Source organism: Clarias gariepinus, chromosome 13 (assembly GCF_024256425.1).
Source record: "Clarias gariepinus isolate MV-2021 ecotype Netherlands chromosome 13, CGAR_prim_01v2, whole genome shotgun sequence".
Taxonomy (NCBI): Eukaryota; Metazoa; Chordata; class Actinopteri; order Siluriformes; family Clariidae; genus Clarias; species Clarias gariepinus.
In genome coordinates this window covers 10,307,946-10,326,745 of record NC_071112.1, presented here as the reverse complement: position 1 = coordinate 10,326,745, position 18,800 = coordinate 10,307,946, and the positions used below count along the sequence as shown (strand labels likewise).

At 43.4% G+C, this 18,800-nt stretch overlaps 1 protein-coding gene across 4 annotated transcripts in view; it reads left to right on the top strand.

Annotated features, from left to right (window-relative positions):
* The window catches only part of birc6 (baculoviral IAP repeat containing 6), a 71,018-nt gene extending 54,191 nt beyond the window's left edge, over nucleotides 1-16,827 (top strand). For all 4 annotated transcript variants that reach the window (XM_053510121.1, XM_053510120.1, XM_053510122.1 and 1 more), the window contains exons 66-74: nucleotides 4,307-4,526; nucleotides 4,934-5,079; nucleotides 6,699-6,809; nucleotides 8,494-8,711; nucleotides 9,865-10,026; nucleotides 10,210-10,287; nucleotides 11,419-11,607; nucleotides 16,034-16,168; nucleotides 16,333-16,827. In XM_053510121.1, the coding sequence (XP_053366096.1) occupies nucleotides 4,307-4,526; nucleotides 4,934-5,079; nucleotides 6,699-6,809; nucleotides 8,494-8,711; nucleotides 9,865-10,026; nucleotides 10,210-10,287; nucleotides 11,419-11,607; nucleotides 16,034-16,168; nucleotides 16,333-16,515 (1,442 nt within the window). In that variant the 3' untranslated portion in view covers nucleotides 16,516-16,827. The remainder of the gene's footprint in view (nucleotides 1-4,306; nucleotides 4,527-4,933; nucleotides 5,080-6,698; nucleotides 6,810-8,493; nucleotides 8,712-9,864; nucleotides 10,027-10,209; nucleotides 10,288-11,418; nucleotides 11,608-16,033; nucleotides 16,169-16,332) is intronic.
* Nucleotides 16,828-18,800: the final 1,973 nt, after the last annotated feature.

Genomic DNA, 18,800 nt, shown 5'->3' with positions numbered 1-18,800 from the left:
TTCCTATTCTTTTCTTCTCCTTTTGTTGTTTGTTCATTTTCTTTACATTCATGTCTTATAATTTTTTTTCTCTTCCTTTAATTTCTCTCCTCTCCCTCTTGTTCACTTTTTCACCACATTTGTCCTCCACATCTCTTTATTTCCTTTCATTTTTATTCTTCTTTCTCGTACGCGTATTGAGGCATTTTACAGGCTCCGCCCACTTTCTGTAACTGAGCACGCTTACTGTGTGTCGGGGAATCTCCCCGCTCTCACCGTTAATGAATGAGCGATAGAGGAAGAGATTCACTCTTTATTATAGGTAAAGAAAGATATGAATAGAGACACATAGAGGTGTGAAAAATGATTAGCCCCGCCTCTCTTCCACACTGAGCGCGCTCAGTCTCTTGTCAGGTAAGGGCATTACTCATTTTCTCTCCATTTCTTATTCAAAAAGTCTCTCTCTCCTTCTGGCATGCGCACACACACACACACACACACACACCACTCAGCGTGGTGTTTTATCATGTGTGTGTAGGAGTATTAACGGAGGCTAAACAACCTCTGTACTATTACACTTCATTTATTCAGCTTTATTTCATAAAGTTGTTCCACATCATGAGCAAAACCTCCCACCTGTGTGTGTGTGTGTGTCATAGAATATTAACTCGGTCACTTACTTCTGTAATATTTCCCTCTGGTTATCCATCAGGTATTATGATGCACTGTTTAGTAAATTACAGTACAGAAGGACGCTCGTGTTTATTTTTCGTAATGTGATTTAATTTCCAGTGTTTAATTCTGACTTTATTAATCCTGCTGTGATCGTGTCCTCGGTTTAAATCTGTTAGCTGAAAGTCTTCCTCTCTTCCGTATTTAAATGCAAGTCTCTGGCAAGCTGAAAATAAGTTTCAAGGCTCTTTAAACTGTCTCATTATGCTCTCCGGTAAGAAGGTGCTGATTAATTCTCTATAACAGCAGCTGTGACGGCAGTGCAGGTTTATATTAATGCACTTATTTGGGTACATTATCGTTTCCATAGTAACGGCCCATCCACAGATGTGCAACATAAACAGATTTGTAAAAAAAAATTCTTCATTATTAGTGTAAAGTTTTCTGTAAGGGGATGTCTGTTGAACACTTGCTGGAAGGAGTCTTCAGTGTCGCTGCTTTATATAAGCCAGAGGTGAAGCTTTCCACCGGGATTGAATAATCCTGGGGTCATGTGTCGTGGGAATCACATAGTCCTAGGTTCAGATGGCCTCTGAATTGAATAGTTCGGAGTTCAAATGTCCTTGGGATTGGATAGGTTTGATTTCAGATATTCTTAGGTAAAAAATGTCATTGGAATCGGCTGTGTCTTTGTTAAATTGGCCTTGAGTTCTGATTAGTTCTGATTAGTTCTGGGTTTAAATGGCCTCAGGATCTGATAGTCCTAGGTTGAGATGGCCTCAGGATTGGGAAGGAATGGACTCAGATGGCCTCGGAATTGGATAGTCCTGGGTTTAGGCAACATGGAAATTGGATAGTTATAAGTTTAAATTGCCTCGGGATTGGATATTCTTGGGTTCATGTATCCTGGGAATTGTGTAGTTCTGAGGTTAAATGGCCTCGGGATTGGATAGTCCTAGGTTCAGGTCCCCCAGGAATTGGACAGTTCTTTGTTTAAATGGCCTTGGGGTTGTATTGTTCTGGTTAGAGATGTCCTCAGGATCAGATATTCGTAGGTAAAATGTTTTTGTGATCAGCTGTTCCTGGGTTTAGTATGTCTCAAGTTCTAATAGTCTTGGGTTCAGATGGCCTTGAGATTATATAGCCCTTGGATCAAATGTTCTGGGGATTGGATAGTTCTAGGTCCAGATGGCCTCGGGATTAGATAGACATAGGAATATTAGTCGACTTGTGAAACCTGATATTCCTAGATTGTGATTGGATTGTCTTGGGGTCAGGTAGTCCTGGTTTTGCATCGTCTTGGATTTCGTTAGACTTGGGTCCAGATAGGGATCAGGTAGCCTACTTTTGGATTTAACTGGTCTTTAAATTGTTTTGTCCTAGGTTCAGATAGTCCTGCGTTCGAATAGTCATGGGGTCAGATTGTCCAGGGTTTGGACGTCTGATGTTTCAGTTGCTTCTGGGTTTAGCTGGGTTACAGATGGATGCTCTAGAAATGATTGTGGTATAATAATATTCTGCTTGTTGTCTCCTCTTGTCCCTTTGACCTGAACTGTAGTATTCTGAATCCTTTGGTTCAGAGAGAAATGTCTGTGGTGTGGCAAAGTAGCAGAACGAGGCAGCCATGTTGAATCTAGTAGCTGTTCTGATGAATGTGTGTGAACCCAAGTATGATGTGTGGGGATAAAAACCTAGCAGCAGCAGTCACAGGTCCGTCCCCCTCGTACATACACACGCATGCGCACACACACACACTGCGTTTAGAAGTGTGTGTAATGAATAAAATGTGTCCCATTGTTAACACCCACCCCCCTAAAACCCATCAATTATTTATTGTTTCAATCTGCAGTTATCTGGACCCCAGGGACGAATTACACCAGGTCTCTAACACCACACACACACACACACACACACACACACACACACACACACACACACACACACACACACACACACACAACCACACACATAAATAGATGGAGCAAGAAGAGGCGCATACACACCTACAGACAGAAACGCACAGTGTGTATGTTAAATAAATGTATGTGTATTGCTTTATATTCCTCTTTACCTTTCTGCTGCTCTCTCTCGCTCTGTCTTTTCTCTCCACCAAACCCCCCCAACACACACACGCGCACACACACACGCGCACACACACCCCAGCTGTCAGGGTTAATTATGACCTATTATACAAGTGAAGGAGAGAAAGGGAATGAGGGATGAATTCCCCCTCTTTTTGAGGAAAGTGTGTGTGAGGAGCTGAATGGAGGACGTCGTAAAATCATTAGCGTGAGTGTGTGACGGAGGCTGTCTGGGATTTGAAGGAGTTCCTCAGCGTTGTTTTCCTATAGTGGGTTTCACCTGAAGCCGTTCCTGCGGTGTGTCCTGATTGGCCGAGGCTGATAAGGAATCACATGACACTGGAGACTCCTTCCAATTAAATGCTAAATAAACATCATCTTACAATGGAAACAGTAGCGTGTGTGTGTGTGTGTGTGTGTGTGTGTGTGTGTCTCCCTACGTTTCTATGTGCGCATATCTGCGTGTGTGTGAATACCCGTGTGTTGTTTTTTGTCTGAGACACAAGTGGTGTAAAAAGTGATGAATGTCATGTTTCATCTCTCATTGTGCTGAATTATTGATGTAACAACTTTGGCACTCTCGCTCTTTCTCTTCCTCTCATTCTCTCTCCACCTCTAACCTTTTTATTTCTCTACGTCTCTTACTTAATCTCTTATTTTCTCCTTCATTCCTGTTTTTTGTCTGTTTTTTTCAGTCTCTTTTATTTTCTTCATCTGTCTCTCGCTCTCTGCATGTCTTTCTCTCCCACACTTGCACTTTGTGTGTCCCTTTCATTGTCTGTATCTCTCTCTGACACTGTCTCTCTCTCCAAATCCCAAATTTAGGAAATGAGATAAGAGTAACTATCATAAATATAAATAAATCAGTTAATTTGTGTCTTTAATTCTCTCTCTCCTTCTCCATCTTGTCCTCTCTACCCTCGTCCTGCTTAAGGTTATTAGAGAAGTGTGATGTGTTATTAGAGCGATATTTCTGTCTCTCCTCATCGTCCTGTCCTAAAAGCTTCCAGAAACGCACAAGGTCACACACACACACACACACACACACACACACACACACACACACACACACTGTTTCCACCTGTGCGTCCTCATCACTCACAATAACATTATTTATCGTGCAGCTGATCACACACACCACTTGCACCGTCTGATTAAAGAGGGGTGTGTGTGTGTGTGTGCGTGCAGTAAATCAGTGTCTGGATGGAAGAGATGGAAAGAGCAGAAGGAATGTGAGGAGAATTCACAACACACACCGACATTGAAGGGAGAAGAAACACAGGGAAAAGAAACACCAAAACCTATCCGTCCCAGCATGCACACACACACACACACACACACACACACACACACACACACACACACACACACGAATATGTGATGAATGCACATTTTATTGGCATTACTACTGAAGCAACAGCTATTTCCCTGAAAAAATAGTTGCTGAGTGACCTGAGTGTGTTTCAGAGAGTTAGTGATGATGGACAGCATGGAGACACCGGGATGAAAACATGCAGAAACATGATCCGTGTTACAGTGATAGTTATTTAACTCTGTCTCTCTGTCTCTCTCAGTGTTGGACATGGCCCGTCACGTCCCCCTGTACCGCGCTCTGCTGGAGCTCCTGCGTGCTCTGTCGTCCTGCTCCTCTCTTGTCCCCCTGCTGCTTCCTCTATCCAGCTCCGCCACTGAGGAAGAGGAGGAGGAGGAGCCTAATGCTCAGAGCCACACCTCCGTCAGCACACTATTGGCCAAGATGAAGACCTGTGTCGACACCTACACCAACCGTCTCAGGTCTCTTCATACTGTTCAGATACAGTCTGCCTGTTTGCCAGTGTATGTGTGTGTACCTGTCTGTCTGCCTGTCTCTCTTTTTCTGTCTCTCTCTTCCTGATTATCTATCTCGCTCATTTGTCTGTCTGCCCGCCTACCTATGTTTCTGTCTATGTCTCTGCTGGTCCCTCCTCTGTCTGTCTGTGTCTGCGTCTGCCCTCCCCTCAGTCTGCTTCTCTGTCTCCGTCGGCCCACCCCTCTGTCTGCCTGTCTGCGTCTCTCCTGGTCTCTCCTCTGTCTGTCTTCTCGCCTTTCTGACTTCTTATCCATTTGTATGCTCATACCCCGTCTGTCTGTCCTCTCCACCGTCTGCCTTTTAAAAATATCCTCCTGTCTGTCCTTTTTTTTTCTCCTCTCATCCATCTCAGGTCAAAGAAAGATAAGAGTAAAGGAGTGATGAAAGCAGAGCCCTCTGATCCGGAGCCCGAAGGTCTGACCCTACTCGTTCCTGACATCCAGAAAACAGCTGAGATTGTTTACGCTGCTACGACCAGCCTACGCCAGGCTAATCATGGTAACGCACACTCGCACATTTACATTTACTTATTTGGCTGTCTGATTGATAGGGTTGATGTTCTCATATTGAACTTTTTTTTTTACAAGTTAGAAAAAATAGTCACTAAAACAAAAATGTAAAAAAAATATCACAGAACCCACTTTGAGATCCACAGGTCTCCCCTCACAAAGGGCCACAGTGTTTCCTCTGTGCTGATTCTTTCAGGCAGATCGATGAATCTGTTGGGTAAATCCATGTGCTAATAGCTTTGAGAAGTGACTGGAGCGAGTGGAAAGAGGGGGGGGGGGAGGAAACCATTTAATTGGTGCTTCCTCTTTAAAAAAAGTTGCATAACAAGCCTTCTGATCTCCTACTGCTCTGTATTGACCTCCATATTACAGAACACCATTAAAAGCCCAACACCTTAGTCAAGAATAAAGGGAGCCGTCAATATCATCTGCCACTGTACGACTCCCGCAGCTCGAGTGTGCACTTCCAAAACCCTGTACAGTACAAATAAACATGCCTCAGTTTTATAATATTGTGTAGAGACCACAAGACCTCTGGCGGTGTGCGGTGGTGTCTCCCAACAAGATGTTGGCAGCAGAAATTGCATGATTGGGCCTTTGTGGACCCAAAGAATTTGGAGGCCATGTCAACACCTCAGGATTTTTTGTCATGTTTCTCAAACCATTATTGAGCAATGTGTGCTCACTGGTCACTGGTGTCCTTTCTTGTAACAGGTACCAATTTCTGTGTACCAGAAACACCCTACAAGACCTGCTGTTTTTAGGTGCTATGACCCAGTTGTCTAGACATTTTGGCAACATGGGCATCATCAAGGTCACTCAGATTCTTACACTTGGCCATTAACTCTGCTTTTTCACTTCAAAGAGCTGGCTGTTCACTTGCTGCCTAATATACAACACTCCCTGACGGGGCCCACTTTAACAAGATAACATATGTTATTCACTTCACCTGTCATCGGGTTTAATGTTATGGCTTTGTGTGAGAAACAGAAAGGTGGGCAATTGTCCTTCGAGTTAACACAGCGACACGATTAATTGGTATAGAGATCATTATTCAGCGAGACCCGATAAGCCGTGTAGACGTCGTGTAACCATGCTCAGGTCATTTCTCAAAGCATGGCAGAAATCGGAGCGATCATTATTGAGTACCAATCTAAAGCATGTGATTGTGTCTCCGGTATCCAGAGCTCAGATGTTACTCCAGACGTAAACAATATTCAGATGTTTTGTTAATAGTTGCGCATGTGTAAACATCAGAAATGTTTCTCAGGTAAGCGTGATTTTGGCTTGAAACTGAACATTCGAGCTCATCTTAACAGCAATGTAGCAGATTAGCTAGGGTTAGCTAATCTGCTAGGTTATGTGAGATTCTCCTTCACACAGTTCATTAAAAGCACAATAAAAATTTTCATCATGAAGATGATTACCGTGACAACAAGGGCAGGAACCAGACGTCTAATTCAGTTCTTCTATTTATCATGTTGTATTATAAAATGTTGTTTAATTATATATTAAATAACCATTGGCGTGTTTTTCTGCCCACATATCTTCCTCTTAAAAATTATTTAAGAAATCTGATTTTTTTTTTCTTCTTCTTCTCATTGATAGAGCGGAAGTTGGCAGAGTGTTCGAGAAAAGCAGCAGCAAGACCGAAGCCTCTATCCAACCTGCGCTCACTGGAGGAGAAATACGTCGCTGCCATGAAGAAACTGCAGTTTGGTGAGCAATAAATGAGAATTATGGTATAGATTATTATATATAATAAGTGTAAGTAATTGTCTATCGATTTGTTGAAGTTGTAAAAATTGGATATCATGTACATTTGTTACAGAAATATGTCACTGGTCACAATTACTCCTACATGACCGTAATTCACCATGACAACTCAATACGTGTTAAAGTATTTGTTTATTGGTTTATTTATTTGTTTTTTTGTTGTTGTTTTTTTTAATCTTGCAAGTTAATTAAATAGGTTTCACTCTGATTCAGACAACAGAACCTGACAGACATTGAGTTATAGTGGACCGTTCTGATTGGTTGCAATAGTGTAAACAGTGGAAACTGTGATCTGATTGGTTACAGTGGCATTAAGGACAGGAACCGTGGTCTAAATGGGGTTAGAAATACTTCTTTAGGACACAACACTCCTGATTGGCAGTATCACAGATGAGCTATTTTCTCCCACTTGTGATCATTTCTACCACTAATGATTCTGCAAAAACTGAGAAGAAAACCCGTCTAAGAAAAAGTCTGTCCATGAAGCAATTTAATATCAAGCTGGTACAATTTCCTGTTGTGTGTTTGATGTGTCTCCGTCTGAAACATGCCCAAGCCACCCTTCAGTCTTCAGAGAAGTGCTTACACGTGAGCTGGCTCCCCCTCAAGGTGCTTCGCCACTGACTAATTCCTTCGACAAATTTGTCCAGTGGCGACCTGATGATGGCTTCCACAGCGGTGGCTCAGGAGCCAGTGGACATGGCTGATAGCACCTTGATGCCTCTGTAACTGAACAGGGAGAGACCAAATAGATATAGCAGACTCTTCCTAAAAGTTAATTGAATCCACGATTTTTATGAGACAAACAAGAACTTTGGGGTATTTGCATAACTACTGGTCCCACCAGATCACCCACCTGACTCATACATGGCAAGTAAGGGATACAAACCACATTTGTGTGGGTACTACTCCCAGTGTGAGGACCATCCAGAGAACTGTGATCAGGCAAATAAGCCAGCGTTACAGCGATGAGGGCAGGAGCTGTGGTCTGATTGGTTACAGTGGGGTTAAGGTTGAAAACCCTGGTCTGGTTGATTGCAGAATTATTTGGGAGCAGAGCTAAAGTGTGATTGGAAACCGCAGCCTGGTTTGTTTTACGAGGGTCATTAGGCAGAGATGTACAGAATCATATTTGCAGATTATTGCTCCATACATAAACAGTGCGAATGCTCCAGAGAATGAAAGAGATGCTGAAAGATAGAGGTGTTGAGAAACAAAGTGACAGAAGCATGACAAAAGAGATAAAGATAAAGTGATGGAGAACGTTCCTCTCTTTCATCCTGTCACTCTCCATGTCTCTGTCCACTGGTTGACGAGTTTCATTCTGCCATATTCACTTTAACTGAAGTGAGGTAATCTCCACTGATGTATGCGCATAAACAGGTTCATGCTGGCGCACACACATTCTCTCTGGAACACATGCTCTCTCTCTCTCTCTTTATCTCTCTCTCTCACACACACACACACACACACACACACACACACACACACACACACACACACACACACACCAAACTGACTTGCAAGGTCAAGCCTGAGAAGTCATGTCTCCATCACTGGAATCAGCAATGCTGAGGCAAAACTTATCATCCTCTCTGTGTGTGTGCGCATGTTTTCTTTGCTGCAGACACGTTTGAGATGGTGTGTGAGGACGAGGATGGGAAATTGGTGTTTAAGGTGAACTACCATTACCTGTCTCAGGTGAAGAATGCTAGTGACGCTAACAGCGCAGCACGGGCACGAAGACTCGCCCAGGAGGCTGTCACTTTGTCCACATCCCTCCCCCTGTCTTCCTCCTCAAGTGTGTTTGTTCGCTGTGACGAGGAACGCCTTGACATTATGAAGGTTTGTCTTTGACACACAAACACACACACACACACACACACAATGCTTCCCTTCTTTGACCTTTTCTTCACTTCCATCCCCTTTCCTTCCCGTAACCCTATTTTCTTTTCTCGGGATTTCCCTCGACTTCTATTGAACTTGCTTTATTTCTAATGGTTAGGGGTTGGGGTTAGGCTCCCATTCATTTAATTTCCTTCCCTCCTATTGCCTTTTCTACCTTACCATTCCCTGGCTTTTTCTTCTCTTGTCTTGTCTCCATTTTATTCCTTGTTTCCAGTCTCGCCCTTTTCACTGTTTTGCCTTGACTTCTTTTTTCTATTAACTTGTCTTGCGTTTCTTCCTGAACGTATACACGTACAGTAACAGGTTTTGGTGGTTATACGTTTTCCTGCTCTGCACGCTGACTGTGAAGTTTGTCACCCGGAACGCGAGTACAATGCAAACCATCAGAGCCAAAGTCCACAACCCTTGTTGTTTCCCGGCGTTGTTGTGCCAAAAAGTGAACGGCTGACAAAATATGATTAGGTTACGTGGAAAGAAAAGAGTTACGTTCCAAATAAATACAGCGCAGTGAGACTACAGGGGCTTCATATGATTGTCAGTGTTGTTTTTTTTTTGTTTTCAGGGTGTGTGTATGTGTATATGTGTGTGTGTGTGAGATTGGCTCTGATTACTTACTTTGTACTCACATTCCGGGTGACGAACTTAACAGTCAGTGTGCAGAGCAGGAAAACTAAAAAACCAACGAGACTTGTGGCAATCGACATTTACTAACATACACCTCTGTTTTAAAACTGATTTAAGCCAGACTATCCCTTGAAGACCGCTTGGCTGGACTTTCCTTTAATTTCCTTTCCTTTCGGAAGGTTGAGTTCTTTCTCATACTTTCTCCTGCCTGCAGAACTGACCCTTGACATATGCCTCACCTTTTCTTTTTACTTCTAATCACTTGTATTCTATTCCCTCCTCACTGCTTCAGCTTTTCTGCCTTCGATTTATACAACACTGAGACGTCATTCTCACTCTCTCATCCTCCAAGAGCAGCACTTCACTGCTATCACTGCCGTGTTATACCAACGGAAGCTAACAGCCAGTCAGAGCTCAGTTTAATCTGACGTATGTTTTTATTTGTTTATGTTTTTCTCTCTCTCAGGTGTTGATTACAGGCCCAGCAGACACGCCGTATGCTAACGGCTGCTTTGAGTTTGATGTCTATTTTCCTCAGGATTATCCAAACTCCCCTCCTCTAGTCAACCTGGAGACGACGGGGGGCCACAGTGTGCGCTTCAACCCAAACCTCTACAACGATGGCAAGGTGAGTCTGTCTGTCAGATGCCTTTGTGTTAGCTTACGATGTTGTGGTACTTATTTGGGAGGTCATGAGTTCTATAATCACAGCCCTGCCCAGAGGTCACTGTTGGGCCCCTGTGCAAGGCCCTTAACCCTCAGCTGCTTAGATTTTGTTCTTTGTTCTTTCTCGCTCTTTTTCCCGCCTCAGGTGTGTTTAAGTATCCTGAACACCTGGCACGGACGCCCGGAGGAAAAGTGGAACCCGCAAACATCTAGCTTTTTACAGGTCAGAATATATTCTGTTTCTCTCTCTCTCTCTCGTTCTCTCATGAGGATGCTCTGTAAGCGCTCTCTATTCTAACTGTAATTTCAGTCTTTCCATAGTTAGTTGATGTTTCTCTCGTTTCCATGGTTACCATGTCTTTTATATGTTTTGTATCAAAGGCGTGATAGCTACAGTCTTAACTTGATAAATCATAGCTTTGGTTATTAGCTAGTTTATGCCCTGTGCCAGTTTTTCCCAGTTGCCTAGCAACAGTGTTCTTGCAGCTAACGACCGAAATGATCGAATCTCACGAAAAAAGCAGAGCTTAAACTGATTAGGTTTTTTTTTTCCTGTAAAAAGTGGTTGTTCATGTTTTTAAGTAAGCTTTTGTCCAAGTAGCGGCTTGTTCTACAGCAGGCTCCGCCCACAACTCATTGAAAGTTAATTCCTGGAATAAAAATAATAAGTAATTCTGGTCACACTGGTGCAGGCATGTTCGAAGCACCAGGTCCTCATTCCCAGGCCATGCACGCACATGAGTGTGGACACACACATGCATGCATATACACACACACACACACACACACACACACACACACACTTTTACTTTCTCTAGCCCACTTTTCTCTCTCTCTCTCTCTCCTTCCTGCCCTGTCTCTGCACTCATCCTCACTTAATGTCTCTCCCTCTGTGTGTTATTGATTTTGTGTGTGTTTGAGAATGTGTGTGTGTATGTGGTACTGGCCCTGTGGGTTTGTCCAGTAGTTCATGAAGAAGTCTCCATTGATCCTGTAACGCCACTAATAGATCTGTGGACATTCACCAATAAGACAGCTCAAAAAATAGCAGAAAAGGAAAGAATCATTCTGTCTTTGTCCGCCCTGTCTGTCTGTGTCTCTTCCTTTGTCTTTGTCTTCTCTTTATAGCTTTCTCTCTCTTTGTGTCTGTCTCTCTGTGTACACTATATTTCTCTCTCTCCAATGTTCACATAATTATGATCTCAGCTATCTGATCTTTAGTCATTCCTGACATTTAGCTCATCATCGAATATTTAACTTAAATCATAATTCAGTAGCGTGTCAAGCGCTGGTGAAGTGCTGTTACCCTTAAATATTTATTTTAATGTCTTTAACATAGTCTTTGTGGGTGTAGGTGCTGGTGTCGGTGCAGTCTCTGATCCTGGTGTGTGAGCCGTACTTTAACGAGCCCGGGTACGAGCGATCACGTGGGACGCCCAGCGGCACTCAGAGCTCCAGAGAGTACGACGGAAACATCCGGCAAGCCACCGTCAAGTGGGCCATGCTGGAGCAGATCCGCAACCCATCACCCTGCTTTAAAGAGGTACACACTATTCACATGCATGCACACGCACTCAAACACACCATTAAGCTGATGAGAATACTGAGAATTTTCTCTTGGGTTAGTACAGTCCTGACCCCGCTCCAAGGTATTTCCACATGTTTGGGAGATAAAAGGAGGTCCTGGGAGGCCAGCGTTTCAGATGTGAAGCAGGCAGTCTGAATATGGAGATTATATTAGAGAAATAAAGGGGGTCAAAATCCCTCTTTGACTTGAACGCACCTCATAATAGTAGAGAAAGTAATAAACACACTGCAGGAATGTAAGGAGCGTCAGAGCGAGGTCCCTCGTCTCCCAGCTGGACACGATGCTCAGTATCCATGGTGACAGGACAGGACAGGACAGTAATGAGGCTGATGTATTATTTTGGTGCACTCCTGATCCGACGCTCTTCCCCGTCTCGTCTCTGGCACGCGGCTGACACGGCTCAGCTCTAATGAGCAGAATTAATGGTGCGCTGGCGGAGATCTCAGCGCTCCTGTCTCCGTTAATGACACCGCAGGAAGCCCCGCGCGTCTCCCGCCTCTCACCGCGCTCAGCCTTTATTTCAGCGCCGTCTAATCCGCCGCCGATAATCGAGACGTGTGATGATGAAGGAAATGAGCAAGTTTCAGATTCCTCACGCCGCTCGAGCAGATTAGACGCTGATTGCATCGGATTGTTGTGTAATAACGACTGAATAATTAAATCCGGGTTGGGTTATGTAAGCCCTGCCCCTCAGGTACAACGAACCAATCACCTCGCTGGAAATGGAAAAAAAAAAAAAAAAGCTGGGTCAGTTTATAGTGTGTGTGTGTGCACTCTTGTGTGTGCACGTGTGTAACTCTTGGTATTTGGCATCAGCATCCATCACGGTGACCGCTCAGCATGAGTGTGCAAACACCCCAGAGTCACACACACACACACACATGTAATTAGATTAGAGCAGCTTGATAAATAACTTTTACCACACACACACACACACACACACACGGTGTGTCCAAGAACTGCTGAATCATCATTCATTATCACTACAGGAACTTTAACTTGATCATTTTCAGTTCATTCTGTGTGTGTGTGTGTGCGCGTGTGTGTTTTCACTGCAAAAAAAAAACACATTCGGATCTGATGCTGTAATAAGAGACTTAAAGAAACTCAGTGACCTTTTAGTTAATGAAGACCAGGGGCAAGAGAGGATGTACTAATCTCACACGCATATATTTTTGACTCTGTTCTTTTTTTTCCCCATTTGTTTCCCCTCTTTTCGGGTCATTCTCATTCTTCATGATGTAAGTCCTGTTGTATCGCAGTGCATTGTGGGTCGCTATCTTGCTGCTCGAAGCTCCTCCCAGTTAGCTCATATTTGTTTCTCTCCGAGTTCACTCTGCTGCTCCATCTTCCATTGTGTCACCTTGTCACCGTCACTGACTGGAGGTTCTTCAGTGTTTCTGCCTTAGCTTGTGTGTTCCACGTCTGGTTGTTTCTGCACCCGTGGGGTTCTCGCTCTCCATTAGAACATTTCAGGTGGTTCTCTTGTCTTCGCCCGGTGCTGGTGTAACACCTCGAATGGATCTCGTCTCTCTACTCAGCTTCAGAATATCCTTTTGTTCCCTTTAATTCTTCCTGTCCATCTTTTCCTTCTCTGTACGAAAAACAGGAACAATAAAGACAACACTTTTCACATCTCTTTCATTTTCTTCTTGTTTCTGTCCTTTCCTTTTTTTACTCCTTCTTTTGTTCACACTCGTGAAGCGGTCGCATCAGCTCTCTTTCTGTCTTCATCAATCTCACAGTGACAGCGTCTTTCTCTCTCTCTCCCTCTCTCTCTCTCTCATACATACACACTTTGAGGTAAAAAAAAAAGGTAAGATCAATTGCCTTGCGAGCATTACCATGGTAACCAGGATGTGGTCGCGGCCCAGTGCCGGTGTGTGTTTTGGTTGTCTGTGTGTCTCTCACTCGTTCACAGATCGCTGTTTGGTGATGGAGCGGATCGTGTTTTCCTCTCTGCTGTATGACTGTAACCCTCCTGTAGAGGTAGCCCTCACCGTGGGACTCACCTCAGGACTCTATACTGCGTTAGGATTTCTACCCTGCGTTATATTTAAAGCCCTGCTAGCTAAGATCATCCTGTACTGAGCTCTGTCATCAGCTCTGACGTCGGTCACACTGGTGTTTCTTTAACAAGCGCTCAAACCGTCTTCTTCCCAAACAGTGCAAATAAAATTTGCACGATGCTGGAATTGAAGTTTGCAACCAAGCCACATGGATGAACTTTGCTAACGAAACAAGTAGACAGCGTAACCTGAAGTCACAGAGACGTGGACACATGTAAACAATTATTTGTTTAAATCTAAAAATATTTATGTAGAATCAGGTTGTTTATAAAATCACAGTATATGCAAAATTGCAGCACAAATCAAATCAGCATCTGGGTATCGTGATATCGTATCGGGTGTTCCCTGGTGATTGCCCTCCCTCTACAGGTTATCTTTACAGCGGAGGAAACTCAGGTTTAAAAACAACATCCGTTGCGCCTGTTTAGAGATTTACCATGAGTTGCCTTACAGGTAATTTCACTAATCCTGCTCTCTTAACGTACAACCACCTAACGGCCACAATTCGTAAAATTTATTTCTAAAGTCTTTTCTCGTCTTGTAATTGGTCAGAAGGTTTATGTTGATTAATTGTCCATCACAGCATCTCTGACAGGATTGCAGGTTTCTGTTAACTCTCTCTCTCACTTATTCTCTAGCGGTATCGTTTCCATAGCAACGGCTTATTCACAGGGACGTGTACAGCTCACGTAAACTGAGGCGTAGAGTCAGACGTTAGATTAGATACAGTGATTTACACACGTGCCGTGTTTAATACTGAGGTAAGATTAATGTCAGGGATGGGGACACTCTCTTCACTGGGACTGTGTGTTGTAGCCTGAGAATTAATGTGTGTTTGTGTGTGATGTGTCCTTCCTTGGCTCTGAATCTAATGGGCTGTTGCACTCCTTGCTCTGACGTCAAAGACCCACCGTTTATTACCCGTGTGTGTGCGCACAAGCTATATATATATAGTCAAAGAGCGGAGTTGTAAGGTTTCAGAGAGAGAGATTAGCCGTGTTCCACATCACTGCTTATACTCACATCACAACCTCTCTCTCTCTCTCTCTCTCTCGCCGCCTCCTGGTAATAAAATATTAAAACTATCTTGTGGTTTTTATTTTAAAATGATTTCAATTTCTTTTTTTCTTTTTTTTGCCATTTAGTTCGGCCCCTGTAGAGCACCTAACGTGTTTGGCTGTAGTGTTTAATCCGCATCCCTACTGGACAAGGTGATGAGGGTTATAAAAAGTGTGCAGGACCAGGGCAAGAATGTTCTGGTTAGTAAGAGAGAGGAACAGATTACCATGGCAACCCTGGCTGCGATCGTGGAATTCAGTCGCTAAACCACTTCGACATTCAGTCGCTAAACCACTTATAGTCTGTGGATGTCTCAGATCGGTTAATACCAGAGGTGCGGTGATGTCACAGTGCGTTATGGCCGCCGATAATGTCGTTAGTTTGAAAAATTTCCAAATTTTTTAACTTGAATTGTATTTTTGTTCTAGCATTTAATTTTGGTCTGTTTGGAAACCAGTGTGTCCTGATATGTATTAGTTATTTAAAAAACATTATACATGGTTTCACATATCGAGATGGTATTTTCGTCCCGTTGCCGAGCCTAGAGTCAGGATGGGCTTAACATTTCAGCTAGTCATGATAGTGTGTTTGTGTGAGAGAGGGAGAGAGAGAGGGAGAGTCTGAAATAAGAAGTGTTTTGGTTTAGATTAATAATGAGGAACAGAGATGACTCACGGCGAAAAAGATAGTGGCTCTGTATGTGTGTGCGCGCAGATGAGTCAGTAATACCATCCTGAGCTCCAGAATAAAGCTGACTAAGGGAAATCCTTCTATTTAGCATTTTACTCTTGTGTATTTCTCTTCACCATGGCACTGCCGAGTCCCGCACTCTGATTGGTCCAAGGATGTTGGATTATTTCTCTATAACAGCTGCTCTGAAAATAGCACAGGGTTATGTTCATTCGCTCTCATACATTATCGTTTCCATGGTAATTGCTTGTTCATGTTAATCGTTGTTGATTTTCCGTATGGAGGAATGTGTGTGTGTAAAACATATGGAAGGAGCCTCCAGTGTCCGTGCTGTGTAACAGTCAGAGCTAAAGCTGTATATTTTTTTTGAGAGTGAGAATAGAGAAAATGAGGCAGAGGGGACAAGTGTCTAGCTGCTGTAACGCAAGAGACAACAGGAACTCACTCGCTTCATGTTACATTATGTGGAACTTTAAACGAATAAAAAATACACACGGGTAACGATGAGAATATATATATATATATTTTTTTTAAATAAAAAAATTATCTTTGTGTGTTTGCAGGTGATCCATAAGCACTTCTACCTGAAGCGGGCAGAGATCATGGCGCAGTGTGAGGAGTGGATCTCCGACATTCAGCAGTACAGCAGCGATAAGAGAGTTGGACGAACCATGTCTCACCACGCAGCCGCACTTAAGGTAAAACACACACTTGCGCACTTAACACACAACGTTTTTTACCCAAATTGACGTACTTATGTAAAGAACCCGCCCCTTGTCAGTCCCATTCTAAGCCCCTGATGCTGATGTATCGTTTTTTCCCATAGCATTGTACTAATCTCACGAGATTTGTATTTCCATAGCGACACACCGCCCAGCTGAGGGAGGAGCTTCTGAAGCTGCCCTGTCCGGACGGCCTGGAGCCCGACGGGGAGGAGTTTTCTGAGAAGAGCGCCGCCCTCTCGAAGGATCTCCCCAACCAGGAGGCGGAAAAGCAGAGCGAAGCGCAGTGTCAAGATGCCCACTGCAGCGATGGACAGCTTTAAGCCCCGCCTGCTCTGATTTAAGCCCCGCCCTCTTATGACTTATGTCCCGTGGAGTGAATTACAGACTTAAGAGCTTCAGAGACGAAGCTTGACTTTGTCCATATTTGTATGTAAGAATTTAATTATGTAACAGCAACAAGTACAAAACGTAAAAGCAAGCAAGAATCTCGTGAACTATGCCACGCCCATTAATCAAACCGAGGAAGAAAAAACACACAAGCTGTAAAAGAGTGTACACTTCTTTCCTTTTTCCTCCCAATTGTGAAATAACCACTGATTGCTATGTTATTAAACTTGTTTATGTAAACATGAGCGAGGAAATCAGCGTATGTACGACAGACAGCTTCCACTCCAACCTGCACATACTTTACTTCCTGACTGTTACCGTGACAACAGGATCGTAGTGAGAATATTAACACACACACACATGCACATACGGGCAAAACCCTCTGGTCAGTGACATGTTTCTTCTTTTGATTTTAACGGCCCTGGTGTCGAGTTGAATAAAGGCGACGCTCAGCGTGACGCTCCCTCACAGGCTCCGCCCCTCCTCACTGATCCTAAACACGTTAATAAAGACAAACTTTTTTACTTGCACACGGAGAAACACCTCCATGAGCCGCTGCCTGGTAACTCCCACCTCAGGGTGTAGGAATGCACATTACTATCCGTTCTCACCTTATTACAGCTCTCAGAACACAGTGGGCGTGTCTTCAGAGGTATAAACAGGAACATGGGTGTGTCCATGACTTCATATATATGGAATAATACTGAATTAATATGTATTTAAGTCTATAGTTTAAAATCAGAACTCCTCAGAGTGGGTGTGTCCTTAGACTTTAGGATCAGAATGTGGACCGGGTTTAAGTACTAAATAACAGCAGCTCTGAGTGGGCATGTCCTTCAGTCCTTATATGGAAATTAATCATTTGAAAGGTGTGTATGTGGTATCTCGTGGTAAGTATAAGCTTCTAAGTCGCTGTGTCCTTACGTCCATATATGGAAATTACCGTTACTCTTGGTAGGTGTGTGTTTTGAGTATTTATGAAAAGTTCTCATCTAAAGGGGTGTGCTCAACTTTTATATGCAAATAAGAGCGGTGGTTGCTGGGATTTTCTTCAGGATTAAAGATGAGAATGTGGACCGTCTTAAAGCTTAGGTTAAAATGAGAGCCTCTCTGAGTGGGTGTGGTGTTCTGTTCATATATGGAAATGTGCGCGTCTCTGAGTGGGCTTGTCCTTAGTCTATATGAAGAAAACAGCCACCTTGAGTGTCTTTATGTCCATATATGGCAATAAGAGCCTTTGCCTGTCTCTCCCTAGGTCCATATATAAAATAAGAGTTGCTCATGAATCAATCTATATATGGCTGTAGGTGCCACCTTGAGTGGGCGTTCATTGCATCTGTATATAACAGTGGGAGGGTTAATAGGTCCGTGTGTCCTCAGAGCTAAAGAGCCCTATAATTAATTACCAGTCGCTCTGAGTAAAACATAAAGACCATGCCTATGAATGGAAATCTAAAATGTACAGTCGTGGCCAAAAGTTTTGAGAATGACACAAATATTAGTTTTCACAAAGTTTGCTGCTAAACTGATTTTAGATCTTTGTTTCAGTTGTTTCTGTGATGTACTGAAATATAATTACAAGCACTTTATACGTTTCAAAGGCTTTTATCGACAATTACATGACATTTATGCAAAGAGTCAGTATTTGCAGTGTTGGCTCTTCTTTTTCAGGACCTCTGCAATTCGACTGGGCATGCTCTCAATCAGCTTCTGGGCCAAATCCTGACTGATAGCAACCCATTCTTTTATAATCACTTCTTGGAGTTTGTCAGAATTAGTGGGTTTTTGTTTGTCCACCCGCCTCTTGAGGATTGACCACAAGTTCTCAATGGGATTAAGATCTGGGAAGTTTCCAGGCCATGGACCCAAAATTTCACTTTTGCCTTATGGCACGGTGCGCCATCATGCTGGAAAATGCATTGTTCTTCAATAAACTGTTATTGGATTGTTGGAAGAAGTTGCTGTTGGGGGGTGTTTTGGTACCATTCTTTATTCATGGTTGTGTTTTTGGGCAAAATTGTGAGTGAGCCCACTCCCTTGGATGAGAAGCAACCCCACACATGAATGGTCTCCGGATGCTTTACTGTTGGCATGACACAGGACTGATGGTAGCGCTCACCTTTTCTTTTCCGGACAAGCCTTTTTCCAGATGCCCCAAACAATCGGAAAGAGGCTTCATCTGAGAATTTGACTTTGCCTCAGTCCTCAGCAGTCCATT